Below are 22,903 nucleotides of genomic sequence, written 5' to 3' on the forward strand. Positions count from 1 at the left end.
AGCACATAAGACAAATCTTCTGAGTTTTTTTGAAATGGAAATGTAGTTCTTATTTACACACATAATAACACAACCTATATAGACTTTAGTAAGGCCTTTGACAAGGTCCCACATAGAAGGTTAGTCAGGAAGGTTCAGACACTAGGTATTCATGGTGAAGTAGTGAATTGAATTCAACAATGGCTGGACGGGAGAAGCCAGAGAATGAAGATTGCTTCTCAGACTGGAGGTCTGTGACTAGTGGCGAAGACAAGTGTGAAGTATTGCATTTTGGAAGGACAAACCAAGAAAGGACATACATGGTAAATGGTAGGGCATTGAGGAGTGCAGTAGAACTGAGGGGTCTGGGAATACAGATATATATTTCCTGAAAGTGGCATCACAGGTAGTTAGGGTTGTAAAGAAAGCTTTTGGAATTTTGGCCTTCATAAATCAAAGTATTGAGTATAAGAGTTGGGATGTTATGGTAAAGTTGTATAAGATATTGGTGAAGCCAAATTATTGTGTGTTCTGTTTTGGTCACCTAACTACAGGAAACATATCAATAAGATAGAAAGAGTGCAGAGAAGATTTACTAGGCTGTTGCCTGGACATCAGGAACTGAGTTACAATGAAAGGTTATACATATTAGGTCAGGACTTTATTCTCTGGAGCATAGAAGATATAAGGGAGATTTATGAGATTATGAGGGGTTGCGTTTGGAAAGGTATCTGGTTCAATGAGTTCACAGAGAGAAGGGTTTGGACACAAGGTTACAATCAAAGGTAACTTTATTGAACACACAGAGACGAAGAGGGGGAGACATCAAAATGATACTTAATTACTCTACTACTTAATAGCTATATAGACATTCACATTGGACCCAGGTTGGACTGCGATACCAGTGGCCACCTATCTTCTACACGGTACAAAACAAAAAAATTATAAAGGTGCGAGCAGGCACATCGGGCACAAGAGATTCTGGTACCAGTGGCTGCATACCCTACCACACTCTCCTGCACGTATACCCACTCACAGACAGGGACTTCAGCAGACACTCCCGATCCCTGTACCTCGGGGTGTGGCTCAGTGTTAAGTAATATATGGTATCTAGAACACTAACAAGACAAGGATTTAAACACACGCTCCCATTTCCCTCAACCAACATGGGTGTAGCTCTCTGCAAGCACTGGTCTATTGTAGTAATAAGGCCCAACTTAGTGTAGTGCACACCTTACCCATGACTCCTCCAGCAATGTCCACAGTAGCGACCTGGCATGGAGCTATGTCTGGGACTTGGTGCAAGAGGCAGAGAGAAAGATATTTGGTATGTATCAATGTTTTTTACTGTTCTGAGCTGGCCAATGACGACACTGTCATTTAAATGTGCCATTGGTAAGGTGTGCACTAATAGTGGCCAGAGTCCAACGTTAATTTTCAGGCAGGGAGGCCACATGACCATCCGCAACCTACAACGTTCCAGACAGGGAGGCCATGTGTTCATCCACAATCCATATAATAGGAGGATAGAGTAACTGTATATAGGTATTTTCCACTGAGGGTAGGTGAGATACAAACAAGAGGGCACAGGTTAAGGGTGAAAAGGGAAAGGTTTAGGGGAAAAATAATGAGGAACTTCTTCGCATAGAGAGTGGTGGGAGTGTGGAATGAGCTGCCAGATGAAGTGATGAATGTGGGCTCAATTTTAACATTTAAGAAGAATTTGAACAGGTACATGGATGGGGGACATATGGAGGGTTATGGACTGGTTGCACGTCAGTGGGACTAGGCAAAAAAAATGTTTCAGCATAGGCTAGAAGGACTGAAGGGCCCTGTTTCTGTGCTGTAATGTTCTATGGGAGTAACTCCAGCTATTATCAACCTCTTTTTTGGTTAATGTCTGTTGGGACTCTGCTCAAAGTTTATAGACTCCCTTTCCTGTGAAGCAGTCATGTTTAGTTTTTTTTTCTGTTATTCTGTCCAACTACATGAAAACAAAATATATCTTATGATTTAATGCCCCCTCTTAAATATGCTGTGGCCCCTGGGGAGAGGGGGGGTTACATGACCCCTGTTGAGAATGGCTGTTGTGGACAATGCACACCATTGCAACACTGCACTGGTGGCGGAGGGACTGGTTGGTTAAGGTGTTTCATGCATACTGTTTTTTTCTGGAAACTTTTATAATGTGTTGGAGTTTCACTTGTCTAAATTTGTGGAGAATGTTCCATCATATACCTCCTTTGTGTTTTGTGGAAAGGCTTTAGTGAGTCTAAAGATCAGTTGTCAACCATGTTCTCTGCTCTTGTAGCCAGAGTATTAATGTGGTTGGTGCAGTTAAATTTGCTGGTCATTTATATCCTGAAGGATGTTGTTAATGAGGGTCTTAACAATGTTAAGAGGAGGTAGACTCTATCTTGTTGGAGGTGGTTATTGACTAGAGAGACACGAGAATGTTGCCTAGGTACTGCTTCATGCTTTCTTAACATTTCAGGGAAGTCCAAGCTAAACAATGCATCATTATCCATTTTGGCTTTGAACATTCTAACACATGATATATGGGCTGCAGCCAAGTGTAAAGGGACAGCCTCCAGGTCAAAACAGGAGAATCCAAATTGCACAAGTCAATGCTAATCCAATCTGGACATGACAAAAAGCAACTCTCTCCACTGCCCCTCCCCCCCCCCCACCTTATTTTGCTTTGTTTGTGGGAGGGGTAATTTAAATATCAGAAACTTGGATGCAGTGAGTTGAAGGACAAATTTCACTCATAGTCAAAGTTCATAATTCCAACTGTACCTGCAGGGTCTTTAGCAGAACCTTTGGTCTGATCTGGGCTCTTCAAACAGCTGGAAGTCGACCTGAAAATCAGGATGACTTTCATGCAGGAATCTTACTGAAAAGAATTGTGTACATCATGGGACTCAAAGTTTCATTGCACGTGAGCAAGGGAGGACTTCCATCTTTTCCAGTTAAAACTCTACTCTCTCCACTGGGATGACCAACCCCATCAATGGACCTGCATTTCACAAAAGGAGTACAATGCCCAGCTGCCACATGTTCCGACCACCTAATAGAAGATAAAATTCTTCTAATTTGCCTAAATTCCCATTGAATTTGAGGTTACAGCACATTGCCATGATGCTTAATGTGCAAATTCACCCTAAAATACATCTGAAAAGTTATTTACAATAAGAAAGTTATTTACTATTTAAAAAAATCTATTTTTTTCTACTTCTCAATTGACAGAAGTTAGACGTTAAGTGCAAATAGACTAAAAAGCACAACATTATCAATGTCGTGATGTGATATGACTGATCTTTCTGTGAAAGTCTGTGATGTGACCGTGGAACAAACAAAATGTTGCAAATACCAAATATGAATTTATTTGGAGCAACTACACTGTTACTTATTTATGTTTGTAATTTACTGTATGTTGAGTATTATCAAAAATCTCCCATTGTCAAGTTTGATTATGGATTTGATCTCCATTTAGGACAATAAAGAGGGATTCAAAATTGTATGTAAAATATCAATAATATCCTTTTTTAAAATGACTGCAATAGATATTTTAATATTTTGAAATCTATTAATGGTTGTAAGTATAGCATTCTCATTTAGTCCTATAAAATGTCTTCCCTTAATTTATCTTTCTCTAACTTGAAGCTAATTAACCCTAATTCTTATTGTCTTTTTTGATTCCTTCACTTACCTTAAATTTCTATGCTGTTTCTCACGCATGTTGACAAAGACCCCAACTTGTATCACAGAAAATTTTCTATCTGAAGGGTGAAGAAATAAAATTCAACAAACAACAAAACACTTGGAATCCCCTACTCCAATAAATTCTGAGCCATTTAGTTTACTTCAGTGAGATGTAGGCAGTATACTGACATCCCTCGATTTGCCAAGCCACAGATTGGGAGATCCAGCCTTGGCTGACATTTTCACTTGGATTTTACAGAAACGCTAAGTACCAGTCTCAGCTAGGTTACTGGCCAACAGCACTAAGCAGAGGTGAGGTACTAAACTGACAGAGAAGGAAGAGTCTTATTAGTGATTTGTGACATTCAGATTGTGATTTTAAACTACCTTTACCCTGACCAAAGGGCACCCTTTCCAGAGACCATAAAACTGTGGCAATATGCAGTCTCTGCCTTGCTATCCAAACCAGATTCATGTCTGAACAATCTCACCAGACCCAGAGAGAGAAAATGTGCAAAAAAAATAAATAATTCCAAGCATTCTGTTATTGTTTTAAAAAGTAATTTTTTTTCTTTAATTGAAAGCTATTGGTTAGTTATTAAAAGTTTTGTGTTGATTAGTGAAATATCAACCTTAAAAAATATATTTTTAGAAACAAAATCGACATAAAATGAGCTTGGCATTATGTTGCCTCAGCATTATTGTATAAAAATTTCATTGCTAGCACCACTCATGTTGCATGCTACTGGCCAGTGAAAGATACAGGACAAACATGCATGCATTTTCAACACATTCACATCCAGTTACCCAAGATGTGAATGTAACTCCCAAAAACTCATAGAAATCCTCCTCAAAACGTTGGAAAGCATGCACAAGACCTAGCTGCATGAATATTTGGAGTGCAAACCAAAAATAGCCAATATACCCAAAGAGGCATTGTCTTGTAGTAAGCTGGTAAATGGCATGACGTCAATGAGTTATTGTTAAGAGAACAACAGGAAAACTGCTCAAATAAATATGAGATCCAATATTATATAAATTTGAGAAGACTTCTGAATCAGAATAAATTGGATTTAAAATATTTCCCTTTTACAGACATATCAGGAAACTTGTTTCTTTACAATAACTCCTTTGGTTCCACAACCCTTCAGAGTTAAACATGATCAAAATTCCAAATTACTGAAGCTCTGTGAAGTATCTGAAAGATTTTATTTGCAAAATTTCTTCTTTTTTTCTCCTCTGGCTTACTGATTCAAAGGCTTTCGCTTGGTGGTCTGATTTGATGGTTGAGCACGCAGAGACCTTTCTCTCACTCTTTGCTGTGGACATGGACAATGTATTGGAGACACAAGCCCCGGACACTTGGGACAGCTTCCCATTATTTCAGCTACTCAATGATTTCCTGAGGAGTGATTGTATGTATTGCATTTTACAGAACATTTTTGCATGATCTTCAATTATTTTTTTTTATTAAGTTCTTTATTTTTATTATAACTTTGAAAACATTAATAATGTTGTTCAGATTTGCACTAAGAGCCATGTGAAATTGGGATTGAGAGACAGGGAACATCATCAGAATATATAATGGCAGAATAGATGTAGCAAATCTGTCTTCAGAGTTGGAAAACAGGGCATAAATGTGGAAAAACCGTAAAATATCCAACTTGGTATTGGGTTGGACCATTTGCAGGCAGATCGCCAAAGCAGATCCTGAGGGGAGTCAAATACATCTTTAAGATCGTTCATAGAAATTGATCCTGAGTGAGCAGTAGCTGCTTTATTCCATAATCAGTTTGTCTACAGATAAGTCAACACCAAAATGATGTCTTAATGTATTTACCTTTTCGTGTAGAAGCAGGAATGCTCCCATCCTCACTACTGCATTCCTGTCTAATGTTGGCTGCCTACAAAAGTATGTTTTTAAACATCCTAGAAATGCTTTTTTTTTTAAAAATCCAGTCAACCTTTTAGACAGTTATTCCATAATGTTATCAATCTGGCCATGTAAGACCTCTATCATAAATTCAGCAGAATGATATCAAAGTTTAACAGAGTCAAATGATGTCAGTAAAAACACAAAATGATGGAGAAACTCAACTGGTCAAACAGTGTAGCATGACCGATGTTTCAGGCTTGAGCCTTTCATTAAGGTGTGAAAGAATGTCAGTGGGTGTCTGAACAAAAGGTTGGAGGAGGGGGAATGGAAGGTGGCAAAAGTACGAGGTGTTAGGTAGAGAAGGGAGAGAGATGAGAGCAGCGATCAGGGGGGGAGGAGGGTGGGTGGAGGAGGAAGGGGGATACCTGGAAAAATTGGAAAGGGAGGGGGAAAGAAAAGGCAAGCTGGTTAGCAGAAAGCAGAGAAGTTGATGTTAATGCCATCTGGCTTTAGACTGAAAACAAGGTGTTGTTCCTCCAATCAGGGTGGGACAGTACATAAGGTCATGGACAGACATGTGAACATGGAAGTCTGACTCCAAATTAAAATGGTTGACTACTGGGAGGTCTTTGTTGTGGCAGAGGGACCGGAGGTGCTCAGCAAAGCAATTGCCAATCTGCGGCTGGTCTCTCCAATGTAGAGAAATCCACAACAGGAGCATCAGATGCTGTGAATCAGTCCTGTGGTGCATCCAGTGCTCCCATTATGGCCTTTTCTACATCGGAGAGAACAGTTGCAGATTGACAGAATATCCACAGGACTTGATGAAGGGCTCAAGCCCGAAATGTTGGTTATCTATATTTACCTTTTCTGCATAAACTCTGTTTGACCAGCAGAGATTCTCCAGCATTTTGTGCTTTTACTTCCACAATGATGTCTACAGATATTCCTGAGTTACATTTAAATGATGTCAAGTTGCATAATTTTTTTTAATTCTTTTGAGTACAAAGAATTGAGAGGTGATCTGATCAAGTTGCTTAAATTATTCAAAGGCTTTGACTTGGTAAATGCAGTGAAAGGATTTATTTGAGAGGCATTATCTGAACATTGAAGAGCCAATCAGAAAATGTGGTAGAAAAGTGAGGTTTCTCTTCCTCAACCACCTATAGAAACTGGACGCTGGTCCTGTTGGTAGATTTTAGATAAAACATGAATTTAAAGGGAATCAAGCAACAGCAGGGAAAGAGGTCACCAAAGACACGACTGAATGGCAGATAAAACCTAAGAGACTGAATGGTCGTGTTCCCATTAATACAGCTATATAAATCTGATACTTAATTCCCAATTTTAGATAATCTGTTGAATGGAAAATTCCACAAACACCTTCAAGATGTCTTCGCTCCTCTTGTGGTTAGATATGTCGATTTGATGGAGTCATCAATTGCACAATCGATTCACAGGGGCTTTGACCGAGAATCATGGGAGCCTGTTAAGTAAGGACACCTCTTTTAATATATTTTGAGTTCAATGGTGAAGATTTACACATGATGTCTAAATATTCTGCAGAGACATGATATCACATTTTATCACTACAACATAATATAAACAGTGATTTTCATGATGTAAAATAAAATTAACTACCAGCTTTCAACATAAAGGAAAGGTTCAAGACGTACAATTAGAAATGTTTTCAGCTTGCTATAATAATATTGCTGGATATGTTTTGAGCTATTTCCATACTTTCATTCCTCTTAAAATACTTGCATTCAGTGAGGTGACATCCTTGCTACTTTGTAAATCTTTGTTGTTAAAAGTCAGAAATTTTGGTGATTAAACTGAAACAAAGGCAGTCAAAACCCTTACTTAGAAAGCTTAATTTAAAATTATAAAAGCTTCACATTTGCAGTTGAAGTGTGTAGAATACAAATTTCACAGCTGAAAATTTGCCTGTTGTTTGCTGTTAAGTATATTATGGAATTATTTTAATGGAGAAAGAGCTGACAAAGTCAAATTAAATAAAAACATAATGCAAATGAGACAAAGATGAACTTTGAAAGTAAAGTATCATAGAAGTAAAAGATGCAATCAGTTCTAGAATATTCCTTTAAATGTCTCAGACCTCGATTCCTCATCTTCTCATCACCTTGACACCATCTTGTTCCTTCTCGTCCAGTCATTTCCTACCTCCATCAGGGAGACCACTCACACTGTCCACCTCTGAAGAATTCTGATTTGGCCCACTACCCTATCTCCACCTTGCATGTGCCCTCTCTTTGCACATCCATTCCCTATTCAGGAAGGCCTCAGGGCCTTCAACTTCTTTCTTGAACATGGCCATTCAGTCCCCACTGACTAAGACTTGTCTCTGCTTGGCAGAACTTTGCCATCACCCTCAAAACTTCTTCTTTGACACCTCTCATTTCCTCCACATCCAGTGTGTAGTCATGGGCGGACTATTAAGCCCCAGCTGCACCTCCCTTTTCATCATGTATCTGGAACTTGCTGAATTAGGATTTTCTCAATCTATTTGTCTCTGGATTAAGGACTTTCTAACGAACTGCTCCCAGGCAATTAAAATGGCACTCACCTCCTCTCTACCCTTTAACTCAGCACCAGCTCCCCACAAGGGTGTGTATTGAGGATTCTCAGGAAGGTCAAACTGCAGGAGAAATTGCTGGTGTCCTTCTATCACTGCTCCATCGAGAGTGTGCTGGCCTACTGCATTCCAACGTGGAATGCCAACTGCTCGGTAGCAGACAAGAGAGATCTTCAGAGTGTCATCAATATGGCCCAGAAGATTATCAGCTGCTCACTGCCCTCTTCAGAGATTTATTCATCTCTTGCTGACTTAGTAGAACAGCCAACATCCTGAAAGACCCTTACCACCCTGATCATCATCTGTTTGACCTGCTGCCCTCTGGTAGACATTTTTGGTCCATTAAATCGTGAACAAACAGCCTTAAAAACAGTTTTTACTCCAGAGCCATACGTGAACTGATTACTGCAAAGCATTGAATATTGTATTGATTTATTGTGTTGTTTTTATGTCTTATTTGTTTGGTATATGTGTGTATCGTCAGGATGCGCACTCATTTTCGTAGTTGTGGTGCACTGTCAGTCAAAAGCAAACACTCAAAACCAAAAGACTGTACAACAGGCTTTATTCAACGTAAACTTCCACAGAACCAGCTGTGAGATTGTACTGCTGTAAACTCTGAAAGTGACTTCAAAGGGCCGGCTCAGGCTTATATCCCGGAGGGTGATTGACAGCCAGTCAGGTGTTGTCTTGTCCTCATGGTCTTCTGCAGGTACAGAGATTGCCCCCTGCAGTAGGCCAGTGGTGTACCACCACAGTAGTGCAATGACAATAAAAGGTTATCTTATCCAATCCTACTCTGGTACAGCTCCCTAACTGTTCCGATGCTATATCAATGATTGCATCATTGCTACCTGTTGACAGAACTTGACAATTTTATTAATTTCACTGTCAACATCTAGTCGTCTCACAAATTTATCTCGACTGTTTCTGATTTCTCTCTTCCCTTCCTTGTCTCCATCTCAGAGGACACACTATCCATGGACATCTATTATAAATTCACTGACTCTCACAGCTAAGGATGTAAGAAATAGGAACAAGAGTAGGCCATCCAGCCCATTGGTTCTGCTCACCATTCAATGAGATCATGGCTGATCTGATGATAGGTTCATCTCTGCCTACCAGCCATTTCCCCATAACCTTTAATTCCCCAACTTTGTAAATTTCTACCCAACCTTGTCTTAAATAAATTTATGTCAGGTCACTCATCTGAGTGCCACTGGTACCATGTAATCCAGTATTGCCTGTCACATGCTTAGGTGGTCAGCGACTAAACTGGCTCCCCCACCAAGCTTGCCTGGTCCGGAGGGTGGCTAGACACCCGCAGGATGAAAAATAAGACCTGTAAAAAGGGCAGATGAACCCTCTCGTAGTGTCAGCAGCGATCAGTAAACATGTGCTATGAAGCATGGAAAGGGCATCCCTTGCATCAAAGTTTGGTCTGGCCATTCACTGCAACAGAATTTCCCACAGCCTTCTTGAACCTCACCATGTCACTGGATCTAGGAGGGGATGCCAAGAGGGTGGGTCTGGACCTGTGCAGCCCTCTACTCACCTAAATCCATTCATACACACTCTGTTCCTTTCTGAGGAGATGAATATCCTCATATCACACCCCACAAACTGACTGAAAGGTACCATCATCATCCTATGGGATGGATAGCCAGAAGAAATATATTCACTGACATAGTCTCGACTACTTCAATGGGCAGTGAATTCCTCTGGGAAAAGCAGTTCCTCCTCATTGCCATGCTAAATCTACTACATTGGATCTTGAAGCTTTGTCCCTGAGTTTTAGTCTCCCCCATCATTGGGAACTTGCCAACCTCAACCCTATCTATGCCTTTCATAATTTTATACATTTCTGTAAGATTCCCTCTCATTCTTCTAAATTCAAGCAAGTACACCCTCAGATGACTCAATCTCTCCTCATAGGCTAATCCCCCCTCACCTCTGGAATCAACCAGATGAACCTTCTCTATACTGCCTCCAAAGCCAGTGAGAGCCTCTTCCTCAAGTAAGGAGACCAGAAATGCACACAGTACTCCACGTGCGGCTCACCAGTACCTTGTTCAGTTGCAGCATAACTCCCCTACTCCTAAGTTCAACCCCTCCAGCAATAAGGGCCTACATTCTATTTGCCCTCTTAACGACCTAGTACACCTACAAAAGAACCTTTTGCGGTTCATGCACAAGCACTCCCAAGCCCTTCTGCAAAAAGCTGCAGCTGCTTGCGACTTATATAATAATCTAATCTTCCATCTTTCCCTCCAAAGTGGATACTCACATTTAGCACCATTGTCCTCCATCTGCCAGTCCTTCACTTAACCTGTCTAATATCTCTTTGCAGACTCTCTGTGTCCTCTGCACAATTTGCTTTTTCACTTTGTTTAGTGACATCAGCAAACTTAGATACTCTACATTCTGTCCCCCCCACTTCCAGATAAGTGATATATATCGTGAACAATTGCAAGTACCCTACCCACCTCTGATCGCCAACCAGAAAAACATCCCTGTACCCCAACTCTCTGCTTTCTATTAGTTTATGAACTCTGTCCATGCTAATGCATCATCCCCAATGCTATGCATCCTTTCTTATGTACAAGTCTTTTATGCAGCAATGCCATCCCTTCCCCCCCCACCCCCACCCCCCCCGCCCACCCCCGCCCACCCGTCTACCATACACATTATATCCTCAAAGAACTCCAGTAAGTTTGTCGAACAGGATCTGCCTTTACAGAATCCAGGCTGCATCTGTACGATGGATCCATTTCACTCCAGGTGCCTAGCTATTTCTTCTCAATGATAGCTTCAATCATTTTCCACAACTACAGATGCCTATAGATCCCTGCCTTTTGCCTACAGATCCCTGCCTTTTGCCTACATCCTTTCTTAAATATTCACTGCCTTCCAATCTGACGGGATCTGCTCAAAGTCCAGAGAATTTTGGTAAATAATCACCAAAGCCTCTACTATACCTTCTGCCATTTCTTTCAGTACCCTGGGATGCTCTATCAGGACCAGGAGACCTGTCTATCTTTAGACCCACAAGTTGTTGTTATGATTTTTTTTTTGGTTGGAATATATAGGTTTGCACGACATTGAGGCCCAAGGAGCCTATACTGTGCTGTACTGTTCAATGACTACATTAAGTTTGCTCAGTACTACCTCTTTAGTGATGGCTAATGCATCTAGGTCCTCACTTTCCATAACATCTGTCTTTGGCATGGTAGACGTGTCCTCCACTGTGAAGATTGACACAAAATAGTAATTCAAAGCATCAGCCATTTCCTCATTACCCAATATCAATTCCCCTTCTTACCCTCCAAGGGACCAACCTTCACTTCAGCCAGCCTTTTCCATTTTATATAATTAAATAAACTTCTACTGTCCATTTTTATATTTTGTGCAAATATTTTCTTTTCATAATCTACCTTCCCTCTCTTTATTGCTCACTTCATGATTCTTTGTTGCTTTTTAAATTTTTTCCCAATCTTCTAATTTCCCATTGCCTTTGGTGACTTTGTTGGCATGACCTTTTAGTTTGCTCTCTTCCTTTATTTCCTCATTTATTCAAGACTGGCTGACCCACCCTTACTGTTCTTGCTTTCAACTGGAATATACTGTTGTTGAGCACTGTGAATATCTCTTTGAAAGTCTTCCACTGTTCCTCAACTGTTCCTCCATATAGCATGCATTCCCAATCTACCCTGGCCAACTCCTCCCTCATTTCCTTATAGCTTCCCTTGTTTAGCGATAAAACACTGGCTTTAGACCAAACTATTATACCCTCCATTTGTATGAGAAGCTGAATCTTACTGTGATCACTCTATCCAAGAGGATCCCTAACTACAAGATCATTAATTTTACCAGTCTCATTGCACAGGACCAGATCCAAGATTGCATGTTCCCTTATAGGTTCAGTAGCATGCAGTTCCAGAAAGCTATCAGGGATACATTCTATGAATTCCTCCTCAAGGTTTCCTCAACCAATCTCATTCAGCCAGTCTGGGTGCATGTTAAAGACCCCCACAATAACTCTTGTTCCATTTTTACTTGCCTCCAATATTTCTTGGTTTATTGCCTGTGGCACTGTATTGTTATAATATTGAGTGGCCTATAGGCAACTCCCACCAGAGATTTTCTTTTTTTTTTTTGCCTTTACTATTCTTAATTCAAGACTCAACATTTTGATCATTAGATCTTAAATCATCTCTCACTATTGCCCTAATCTCATCCAGAACTAAGAGCAATATCCCACCACCCTTTCCTTCCTGCTTGTCCTTCCACATTACCTAATATCCTTGGATATTTAATTCCCAATTCTTTCCTTCCTGCAACCATGTTTCCATAACAACCACTAAATCATAACCCTTTGTACTGACTTGTGCCATAAGTTCACTGACCTTGTTTTGAACACTACAGTGATTCAGATAAAATGCCCTTATACCCATTGTACTTTCAAAACCTGGTAATTCTTTTTGCCTTAGACTTTTTCTACCCTTACTTTTCACTTTTGCTTTTACTTTATCCACATTTTTCTCATTTACTTTTTTCATCCCTCACCAATCTGTTGAACCCCCCCACCCCCCACCACACCCCATCCCATCCCCACTATTTAGTTCAAAGCCCTGTGCACATTCCTGATTATACAATTCACCAGGATTCAGGTCCCATCATGGTTCAGATGTAGCCCATCACTTTTGAATAGTTCCTTCCTTCCCCAATACTGATGCCAATTTCCCATGAATTGGAACCCACTTCTCTCACAGCAATCCATGAGCCACATATGTAACTCTCTAATCTTCTGGACCCTAAGCCAATTTTCACATGGCTAAGGTAGTAATCCAGAGATTACCACTTTTTTGCCTCTGCTTTTTAATTTGATCCCTAGTTTCTAAATTCCCTTAGCAGAGCATCTTTCCTGTTTCCACCTATGTCGTGTGTACCCACCTGGTCCTTGAAAATTGAAGCTATTCCCTCCCACTGCAAATTCCAATACAGGTCAGATAAAAGGTCCCAAACCTGATAACTAGGCAGGTCACACAGCCTTTGGGTCATTCTATCCTTGTGACAGTGAACTTTGTCTATTCCCCTAACTATACTATCTCAATTACCACTACATTTTACTCCCCCCCCCCCCCCCCCCGCCCCCAGAAGGGCTTCCTGAACTATGGAGCCACAGTAAGGTTGCACATCCTTCCGACAGTCCCCACTCTTATCCAAACAAGGAATAAGAATCTTGGACTTGTGAGACACGGTGGGACTGCCTCCTGAAACAAAGTGTCCAGGTACCTCTCCCTCTCCCTGATGCATCACAGCATTTGAAGTTCAGATTTCAGATCATCAGTTTTGAGCTTGAATTCCTCAAGTAACCAATGCTTACTGCAGATGTAGTCATCAGAAACCACAATGGGGTCCACATGCTCCCACATCATCCAGGTACAACACATCACCTGATCCTGCATGCCTATTTTATTTAATTACCTCTAATTTGGTGACTTCTCTATATCACTGCAAAAGCCTTACCTGCTCCTCAACTGTGGCTCCTCCATGGTTTATACCTCTTACCACCCTGTCTTTTATAAGGATGCCAATTCTTTCCCTCAATTCCCTTTACCTCCTCTGTTCTCCGGATGAGATGTTCCACTCCTGAACAAATGAAATCCCCTCTTTCTTTAATAAAAATGGATACTTCCTTCCTGTCATTAATAAAGCCTGCAGCCCTATCTCCTCTATTTCTCATACTTACACCCTCACCCACCTCCCACCAGGCAGAACAAGGCCAAAGACCTTCTAGTCCTGACGTTCCACTCCACCAGCCTCAGAATCTGTTACATTATCCTCCTACACTTTTGGCAACTTCAGCACAATCCCGTTATTCACCACACCTTTCCCTCTCTTCCCTTTCCCACCTTCCCTTTCACTCCTGACAAAATCGCAGGTATCCATACATCTCCCCCTCACCTCCATCCTGAGTGACAACAGACCTTCCAGATTCAATGCATTATCTTTGAATTGAAGTGACATGTAAATTAAGAATTGGAGGCAGCTAACACATTGAGTGGAGGTAAAAAGCTGATGCTAATGAACCAGACACGTTCTATAGTTCCCACCCAGTTAGGACATATTATACAGGCTTTCACCCTAACAGTAACTATTGGATCAAATATCCAAGAATAATCAGTGTGTGCGGAATCTAGTACCCTGTAATCAGAATGGAGACAATGAGATTTTTATTCAATGTAAAACTAACCAATAGTTTCTCAACCACGTACATGGTTTAACATTCCAATATCTCTGCACAATATGTTGAATTGCAGGTGTTTTATCTTTTCAGGTCTTTTACTGCTTTATTCCTATGGTCCAATTATTCACACATGCTGTAAAATGAGAGCTTCACAGGTCGATTCATACCACTGAACCATAGAGCACTATGGCACAGAAGAAGGGCCATTCTAGTCTATGCCAGCCATCATTCGGCTAGTCCCATTGTCCTGCTCTCATTCCATAATCCTCCAAACCTTTCCCATCCATGTATTTATCCAATTTCTTCTTAAGTTTGAGCCCGCATTCACTACATCAGATGGCCCCTCATTCCACATTCCCACCACTCTCTGAGTGAAGAACTTTCCCCTAAGGTTCCCCTAACCTTTCTCCTTTCATCTTAAAACTATGGCCTCTCATATTTATCTCCACAAATCTAAGTAGAAAAAGCTTACTCGCATCCACTCTGTCAATACCTCTCATAATATTGTAAACCTCTATCAAATCTTCCTTCATTCTTCTTTTCTCCAAGGAATAAAGTCCTAACCTATTTAATCTTTCCCTGTAACTCCTGAAGCCTAGGCAACATCCTAGTAAATCTTCTCTGCACTCTTGCAATCTTATTGATATCCTTCCTTTAGTTTGGTGACCAGAATGGCACACAATAATCTAAATTTGGCCTTACCAATGTCTTAAACAATTTCAACATAACATCCCAACTCCTATACTTAATACGTTGATTTATAAAGACTAAGATGCCAAAAGCTTTCTTTACAACTCTGTCCACCTGTGACGCCACCTTCAGACAACAATGTATCTGTATTCCCAGATCTCATTACCTCTCAGTGCCCTACTATTTTCTGTGTATTCCCTACCTTGGTTTTCCCTTCCAAAATGCAACACCTTGCACTTGTCTGCATTAAATTTCATCTGCCATTTTTTTTGTCCCATTCTCCCAGTTGGTCCAGATCTCTCTGTAATCTTTGAAAAGCTTTCTCACTGTCCACAATGCCTCCTACCTTTGTGTCATCAGCAAACATACTGATCCAATTTACCACATTATCATCCAGATTATTGATGTAGACAACAACAATGGTCCCAACACAGATCCCTGAGGTGCACCACTAGTCACAGGTCTCCAGTCTGAGAAGCAACCATCCACTCTCGGTTTTCTCCAACACAGCCAATTTCAAATCCAGTTTACAACCTTTCCATGGATACCTAGTGTCTTAATATTCTGAACTAACCTCCTATGTGAGACCTTGTCAAAGGCTTTACTAAAGTCCACGTAGACAACATCCACAGCCTTTCCTTCATCTTCCTTCTTGGTAACCTCTTAGAAAAACTATTATGGTAGAGACCTTTGCAAAACTTTAAACAATTTGCCTTCCATTTCAAATTAAAGTTCAATTTTGAGATTTAAAAATGAAATTGCCAAATCCAAAGAGTGGATTTTAACTGCTAGCTCCAATAGTTTTTTAACTCCAATAGTTACATTAGCTAGTTAATTTCCATTTGCCTTAACAGGTTGAGTCAAGCTCAATTTCAATGACCAGGCCTCCCTTTTTTTTACTTTGGGCAAATATCCCCTGGAAATTTTTCATGCCCTTGGCCAACTGCCAGAATGGAGTATCAATATGCAATAGGATATCCTACAGGGCTCTCATGAAATGGAAGATGCAGAGCAGTGGGACAAGTGGGAAACCAACCAAGATGCATGAAATCCAGCGTCCCAGTAAGGGATGAGATAAACTTGCAATTTGGGTCTCTTCACCATCCCAGCAGACCCTGGCTCTCCTTTGCTTGGCAGGAAGGTTGTATCAATTTACATGTTCAGGCACAAATTAAAATTATTATTAAGAACTGATATAAAATCATTGTTTCATGCTATGCATACAAGGTTTTGATACCTTAGATCAGTGGTTCCCAACCTATTACTTTCCACTCACATACCATTTTAAGTACTCCCTATGCCATAAGTGTTCTGTGATTAATAAGGGATTGCTTAAGGTGGTATGAGGGTGGAAAGAAAAAGTTTGAAAACCACTGTTTTAATTGTACTGAACTGATTTGTTATGTGCACAATTTCATAACTCCAAAGGAAATGGGCCAATGACAATTTTTCTCAAGCAAAATATTTCAGTAATAATTGGGTCTAGAGCAGTGATTCTCAACCTTCCCTTCTGACTCACATACCACCTTAAGCAATCACTTACTAATTAATCACAGAACACTTACGGCATAGGGAATACTTAAAGTGGTATGTGAGTGGAAAGTAAAAGGTTGGGAACCACTGTGATCTGGCTGGCTTTCTGACTGTCAAAATACCTGTGGCTTCTTATTTGCTGGTCTACCAAGTTTCCTCTCGGCGGATCAGATTAAAGTCATGCTCTGCTTTTGATACAAGGAGGCAAGGTGCAAGCAATTATATTCATGAATACCAAAATACCCTTAATATTTCTATTCTTGACACATTGTTTACAATCATTATGGTAAAGTATTTTTTTGCCCTTTTGGTAAGCTAAACAGAAATGATGCAGCAAGTTACAAGTTATCCATTAATTTTGCCTTAAAAATGTCTATAAATATAAATATTTCAAATAAATGTGAAATGAATTCTCTGCAAACTAACAAGTGCCACGAATAATTATGGCAATTTGTTTTTCTTAATTTATGGCTGAGCATTGGATATCCAACAATGATTGAAGAATGGATCACTTTCTTAAATTGCTCTACAGCCTCCTATATTTTAGCAGTTTATAGACCCAGTGTCAATTTTAGAGCAATACTGTCAAATCTGTGAAAGCCAAACCATTTTGCCCATTTTAAAGGACCATTGGGAGTTGTTCTTTTCTAACTTGGCACCAAAAAGTATCTTAAAAATGGCAATAGTGTAGTGGAAATATGGGTGCAGATCTTGTTCTGATTTTGCCTGTGAGACGTACTGCACATAAACACCTACTGTTTTTTTTCTTTTCTGCTGTCTGTCCCTGAGTGTGCCTGAAGAGGGCACAGTGATTTAAATTTCATGCAAATAAATGTCATTGAGAATTGCAGCCAGATTAACAGTGACAGGTGTATTTCACAGGCAAACTGCCCCATTTAAAAACCTGATGCCACTGATTTATTTCTACTGCTGTTTATCTTAAGCAGGCTGATATTTATTTTTGGCTTTTTACATTAACGGAAAATTTTGCCACTTAAAATATTTAAGACATGCAACAGATGGTAAACTTTCTAAAAAGTTTACAGTTACTTGAAAATTCAGCCAGAATTCATTATCTAAAGATCAATCAGATAAGAATTTACACCATTAATAATTTATTCTTGTGCTCTTCTGATATTGCAAAGGTTCTAATCTGTGACTAGTTCCTTACAATAAAACATTTTAATCGTATTCATTCTGTTAACTCCAAATTATTATATTCAGTTCTCATTTCCATTAACAGTGAATATTAAACAATTGTGATCAATTACTAATTGCAAATTAATGTACATCATTATTTTATGTTGGAAATATTTCTGTCAGGATGACATTGACTCATTTTATCTTCTTTTATAGATCCTTAATTAAAAGTATTAGTTGGCAGCTAATAAATATTGGAGTGCAATAGTTGAGAAGTTTTCTGTAATATAACTTATATGTGCAATATTTCTTTTTGCTCTGAGTTATGCATTTGGAACAGACAAATATATTGACAGCAAAATTTAACTCTGAAGTTAAATTTTAAAAATACTAAGCCAAGGGTAGAGGGAATATAATAGCAGGTAACTAATACAAATTATTTGTGCACATTATGAGATGTGGTGAATGAACAAAATGATGATTTTCATTCGGTGATTATATAAACGTATTAACATATTTCATGCCATAAGCAAATTTTTTGTTTATTGGTACTCAATTTTTTGCTTCCAGTTTCCTGGAAACTTCATATTTTTTCCTAACTTTGCTTAAATCTAACTATTACGACACTCAAAAAATCCACAGCAAGCTCAGAGCTCATGGACATAATCAACATAACTTTCTTTGCTTTATTTTTATTTGCTGTGAATTTTTTGGCAAAATTCTGCAAATTTATTTAGAGGTGTCACATGCTTCCACATCTGCATTTGCATTGTCACTGTGTTACGGTGTTTTCTTTCTGTCTGTTTCTTCCACAGGAGTTTAACAAGTAATCTGCCCAATGTGAATCTACCCAATGTGAATCTCCCCAAAGTACCAAATCTACCAGTTAACCTCCCACAAATGCCTAGTTTTTCCGCTTCATCCTGGATCGCTACTATATATGATGCAGAGTGTGTATTCAATACACGTTAGGTCTGATTAGTCACCTAAAGCAACCTGGCATGAATTTGTTCTTTATCTCCTTGATCTCAAACAAGAATTTTAGTAAAAAAATATAAAAACAGACAAGCTATTAATTTTAACTGAGGACTTACATTTTAAAAATTTCAAGGAAAATAACTAACAATGTGCTTGTAGTCCCAAATAATTAAGTGTCCTTTCCTCATTTATAAACATTATTAATTATGAATAAGCATACTTTTTTCAGAGCTTTTGAAAACAATGAAATTTTAAAAGCCTGTAGTCTATAAATAGATAATTCAGAGATAATAACCAATTCTGCCAAATTTGAACAGAAGAGAGGCCAATGAACCTGGTCAAGTGGCAGACCTCTTAATGAAGGAGCATTTCTGTGAGAGTAGCTTTAGCATAGCTATGCACAAACAGGCAAGTGTTTAAGTGGGAAAGGGCTAATTACGATGGGACAAGGCAGGAACTAAGAAGAGTAAATTGGGAACAGCTATTCACTGGAAAAAGCACTGAAGTAATGTAGAGGATGTTTTGGTTCCACTTGCACCAGGTTCAGGATATAAATTTATCCCACTGAGACAGGGAAAAGATGGTAGGAAAAGGGTGAGGGTTAGGTGGTTGACAAAACAGGTGAGGCGGCTAGTTAAGAGGAAGAAGGAAGCATACATTAGATTTAGGAAGCAAAAAGCTGGACGCGCTCATGAGAATTATATCATAGCCAGGAAAGAACTTAATATAGAACTTAGGAGAGCTCAAAGGGGGCAAGAGAAAGGCTTGGCAAGTAGGATTAAGGAGAACCACAAGACATTCTATGCAAATGTGAAGAACAGAGGGATAATTAGAATGAAGGTGGGGCCACTTAAGGATAAAGGAGACAACATGCCTGGAGGCAGAGGAAGTTGAGGAGGTCCTAAATGCATCAGTATTCACCAGAAAAAAGGTCCTTGATCAGGATAAGGTCGGAATAGAACACGTTTGCGCGCTGGATAATATTGAGATTCAGGAAGAGGAAGTGTTAGATCTTCTTAAAAACATTGATTGATGACCCCAAGGCAAGACACAAAAATATTCCCCAGATTGCTGTGGGAGGGAAGGAAAGAGATAGCTGGTACATTGGCTATGAGGATTGGAGAATGGCAAATGTGGTCTCCTTGTTTAAAAAAAAGTAATACAGAGAGTCCTGGGAATTATAGACCAGAGAGTCTTATATCAGTGGGTTCAAAATATTGGAGTGGATTCTTAAGGATAGGATTTATGAGCATTTGGAGAAGTACAGTTGACTCGGGGATGGTCAGCATAGCTTTGTGAGAGGAAGGTTCGTGTCTCATGAGCCTAATTGACTTTTTTGGAGGAGGTGACAAAAGAAATTGATGAAAGTAGGGTAGTAGAAGTGGCCTAGTATGGCTTTTGACAAGATCCCCCCATGAGAGACTCATTCAGAAGGTCATGAGGCAAGGATTAAAAATTGGCTTGCATGTTGAAAGCAGAGAGTAGTAATGGCAGAATGTATTCTGCCTGGAGGTCAGTGACTAGTGGAATTCTGCAGGAATCTGCTCTGGGTCCCCTGCTCTTTGTAATTTTTATAATGACCTGGATAAAGAAGAAGAACAGGACCGGCACCATTGGGGGGCATTAGCAGGCATTACCCACAAAAATGAGGTATTGTACCCCCCCCCCACTTGCAACACTATCATCACTAGTCTCCACATGATAAAAGCAGTGCATTTGTCTGTTACATCGAGGGAAGGGGAAGTGTGACGGCGGCGACCCATGGATGAGGCTCATCAGGGTAGATAGATAGGCACCATCACCACCCCTCTCCCTAGCTGAGTGTGTTTTTGAAAGTCAGACTGTGTGTGTGTTTTTCCCCCCCCCTCCCCTTCAGTTATCCTAATGCCCCCTGATTAGTCTTGTTCTGACGCCGACCCTGAAGTAGAAAGATGAGTCAGTAAGTTTGTGATGATATGAAGGTTGGAGGAGTCGTGGATAGAGCTGAAGGTTGTCGAAAATTATAAAAGAATATAGACAGGATGCAGAGCTGGGCAGAAAAGTGGTAGATGGAATTCAATCTAGATAAGCATGGAGTGATGCATTTTCGTTGGTCAAACCAGAAGGCTGAGTACAAGGTTAATGGTCATATTCTTAACAGAATGGAAGAACAGAGGGACCCCCAAATCCATTCTCACTCAAGGTTGCCACACAGGTTGGTAGGATAGTTAAGAAGGCCAATGGGTTGCTGGGCTTTATTAGTCAGGAGACTTGAGTTCAAGATTTGAGAGGTCTCTACAAATCTCTGGTAAGACCACATTTATAGTATTGTGTTCAGTTCTGGTCACCTCATTATCAAAAGGATGCGGAAGCTATGGAGTGAGTGCAGAGAAGATTTACCAGCATGTTGCCTGGATTGGAAAATGTCTTATGAGGCAAGGTTAGCAAAGCTAGGACTTGTCTCTTTGGAGCGAAGTAGGGTGAGAGGAGACAATAGGTTATAAGATTCTGAGAGGCATAGATAAGTTGGACAACCTGTATCTTTTTCCAAGGGCAGGAAGAGCAAACACCAGAGGATATCTGTACAAGGTGAAGGGAGGAATGTTCAAGGGAGACATCAGAAGTAAGTTTTTTTTTTCACAGAGTTGTGGCTGCCTGGAATACCTTGAAAAGATTGGTGGTGGAAGCTGAAACATTAGGGACAGTTTTAGACAAGCACATGGATGAAAGAAGAATAGAAGAGGTAGGAAGGGTTTATAATTTTTTGCTCGGAATATATGTCGGCACAAGATCGAGGGCCGAAGGGCCTGTACAGTGCTGTAGTGTTCTATGTTGTTCTATCACTTGGACAACTTCTTGACTTCTTGCTCAGTGTGCTAAGTCACATCAAGTAGCCTCAAAAGTTTTAAAGTCTTATCACTTATATGTAGAATAGAATTATCTACTCATTTGAAATATAGAGGTGGTTCTGTTACCCGGTGATGTAAAAGCATATAAATATATTGCCTGCCACAATTACTACTGCATCATAGGAACTATCTATCTATGTACAAGAAAAAAATGTGATTTTAGTTTTGGTGTAAAAAACATAGCTAACCACTTGAATTTTGGGTCAAGCCCATACTTGAAGTATTTAAAAGAAAATATTTTAACTAATTGTCATCCAAAGTTGTTAACTGTAAGCGCACTTCGCAGTTTAAATGGATTCAAACTGCTAAAAGTTGGAATCATTCCAAAGTCATGAAAAGCTACTTTCATGCCAGGTTGACTATATGGAAGACTAGATTAGGAAACATATGAAAATGGAATACATAAGTGATTTTCCATTTTCTTTTGTTGCATGCTGTGTGGTAGTTTGGAAAGATATGGATCAATCATTAGAGAGGAAAGCTAAGTCAACAACCACAATAAAACCTTGTCATGGTGCGCCCCATCCTCACAACATAGCATCGTCTCTGCCATTAGTCTGCTGGATGTTGACTCACAATTTAATTGTGATATTCTTCATAGCATGCTGGGAGACATTCTTTATTATATACAACTTATTAAACATGCACAATTCCTAGGTCCCCAAGGACTGTTATATTGTGGATGATGCGTACTTTTATATGGAGCTGAAGAGAAAATAAGGCTGATGATGCATGGTTGTGTGGTTGTGTTCTTGGTTCTCCAGAAGTAATGGCATTAACCTTCAGTGTGCTCGCAGAAAGCACTTTGTTGTGACATGGATATGTTATGTCAAATTTAAATAGACTATAACATGCTTGATTCAATATCTTTCCAATGGAACTGGACTATTTCCAACCCCCTTTCATGCAATATTTGCAACCCCCCTTTGTGCAACAGATAAATTATTTTAACGAAGACCTCTGTAGACAATGATAAGGGTCCCAAAAACAAATAAAGCTTAGGAATATGTTCCTGTCACCACAGAGTTACCACAAGGTGAGGGTTACCTTGGCATGCTGGGATATGGTCTCATCCCACGGTAGCTTTCTCCACGCTCTGAAGCAATCATTACTTCAGCGTAGTTGGCATTCATCACGTTGGAAACGCACGCTGCCATATGTTGTTTCTGAAGATGATGCCAGCAGTAATGGTAATGCATGGTGTGTACAACATCTAAAAAAAGTACAGTGTTGGCAATAGTGGTTTGCGAGGATGAATTTCATGAGGC

General features: G+C 39.8%; 1 protein-coding gene across 2 annotated transcripts in view; it reads left to right on the top strand.

Moving 5' to 3' along the window:
- Positions 1-22,903, top strand: part of cadpsa (Ca2+-dependent activator protein for secretion a) — a 454,508-nt gene that overhangs the window by 367,957 nt on the left and 63,648 nt on the right. The window contains exons 18-20 of one of the 2 annotated variants that reach the window (XM_069937157.1): positions 4,943-5,099; positions 6,912-7,053; positions 18,585-18,719. In XM_069937157.1, the coding sequence (XP_069793258.1) occupies positions 4,943-5,099; positions 6,912-7,053; positions 18,585-18,719 (434 nt within the window). The remainder of the gene's footprint in view (positions 1-4,942; positions 5,100-6,911; positions 7,054-18,584; positions 18,720-22,903) is intronic. The other variant, XM_069937158.1, reaches the window with a different exon arrangement.

The sequence above is a fragment of the Narcine bancroftii genome, chromosome 5, assembly GCF_036971445.1.
Source record: "Narcine bancroftii isolate sNarBan1 chromosome 5, sNarBan1.hap1, whole genome shotgun sequence".
Lineage (NCBI taxonomy): Eukaryota > Metazoa > Chordata > Chondrichthyes > Torpediniformes > Narcinidae > Narcine > Narcine bancroftii.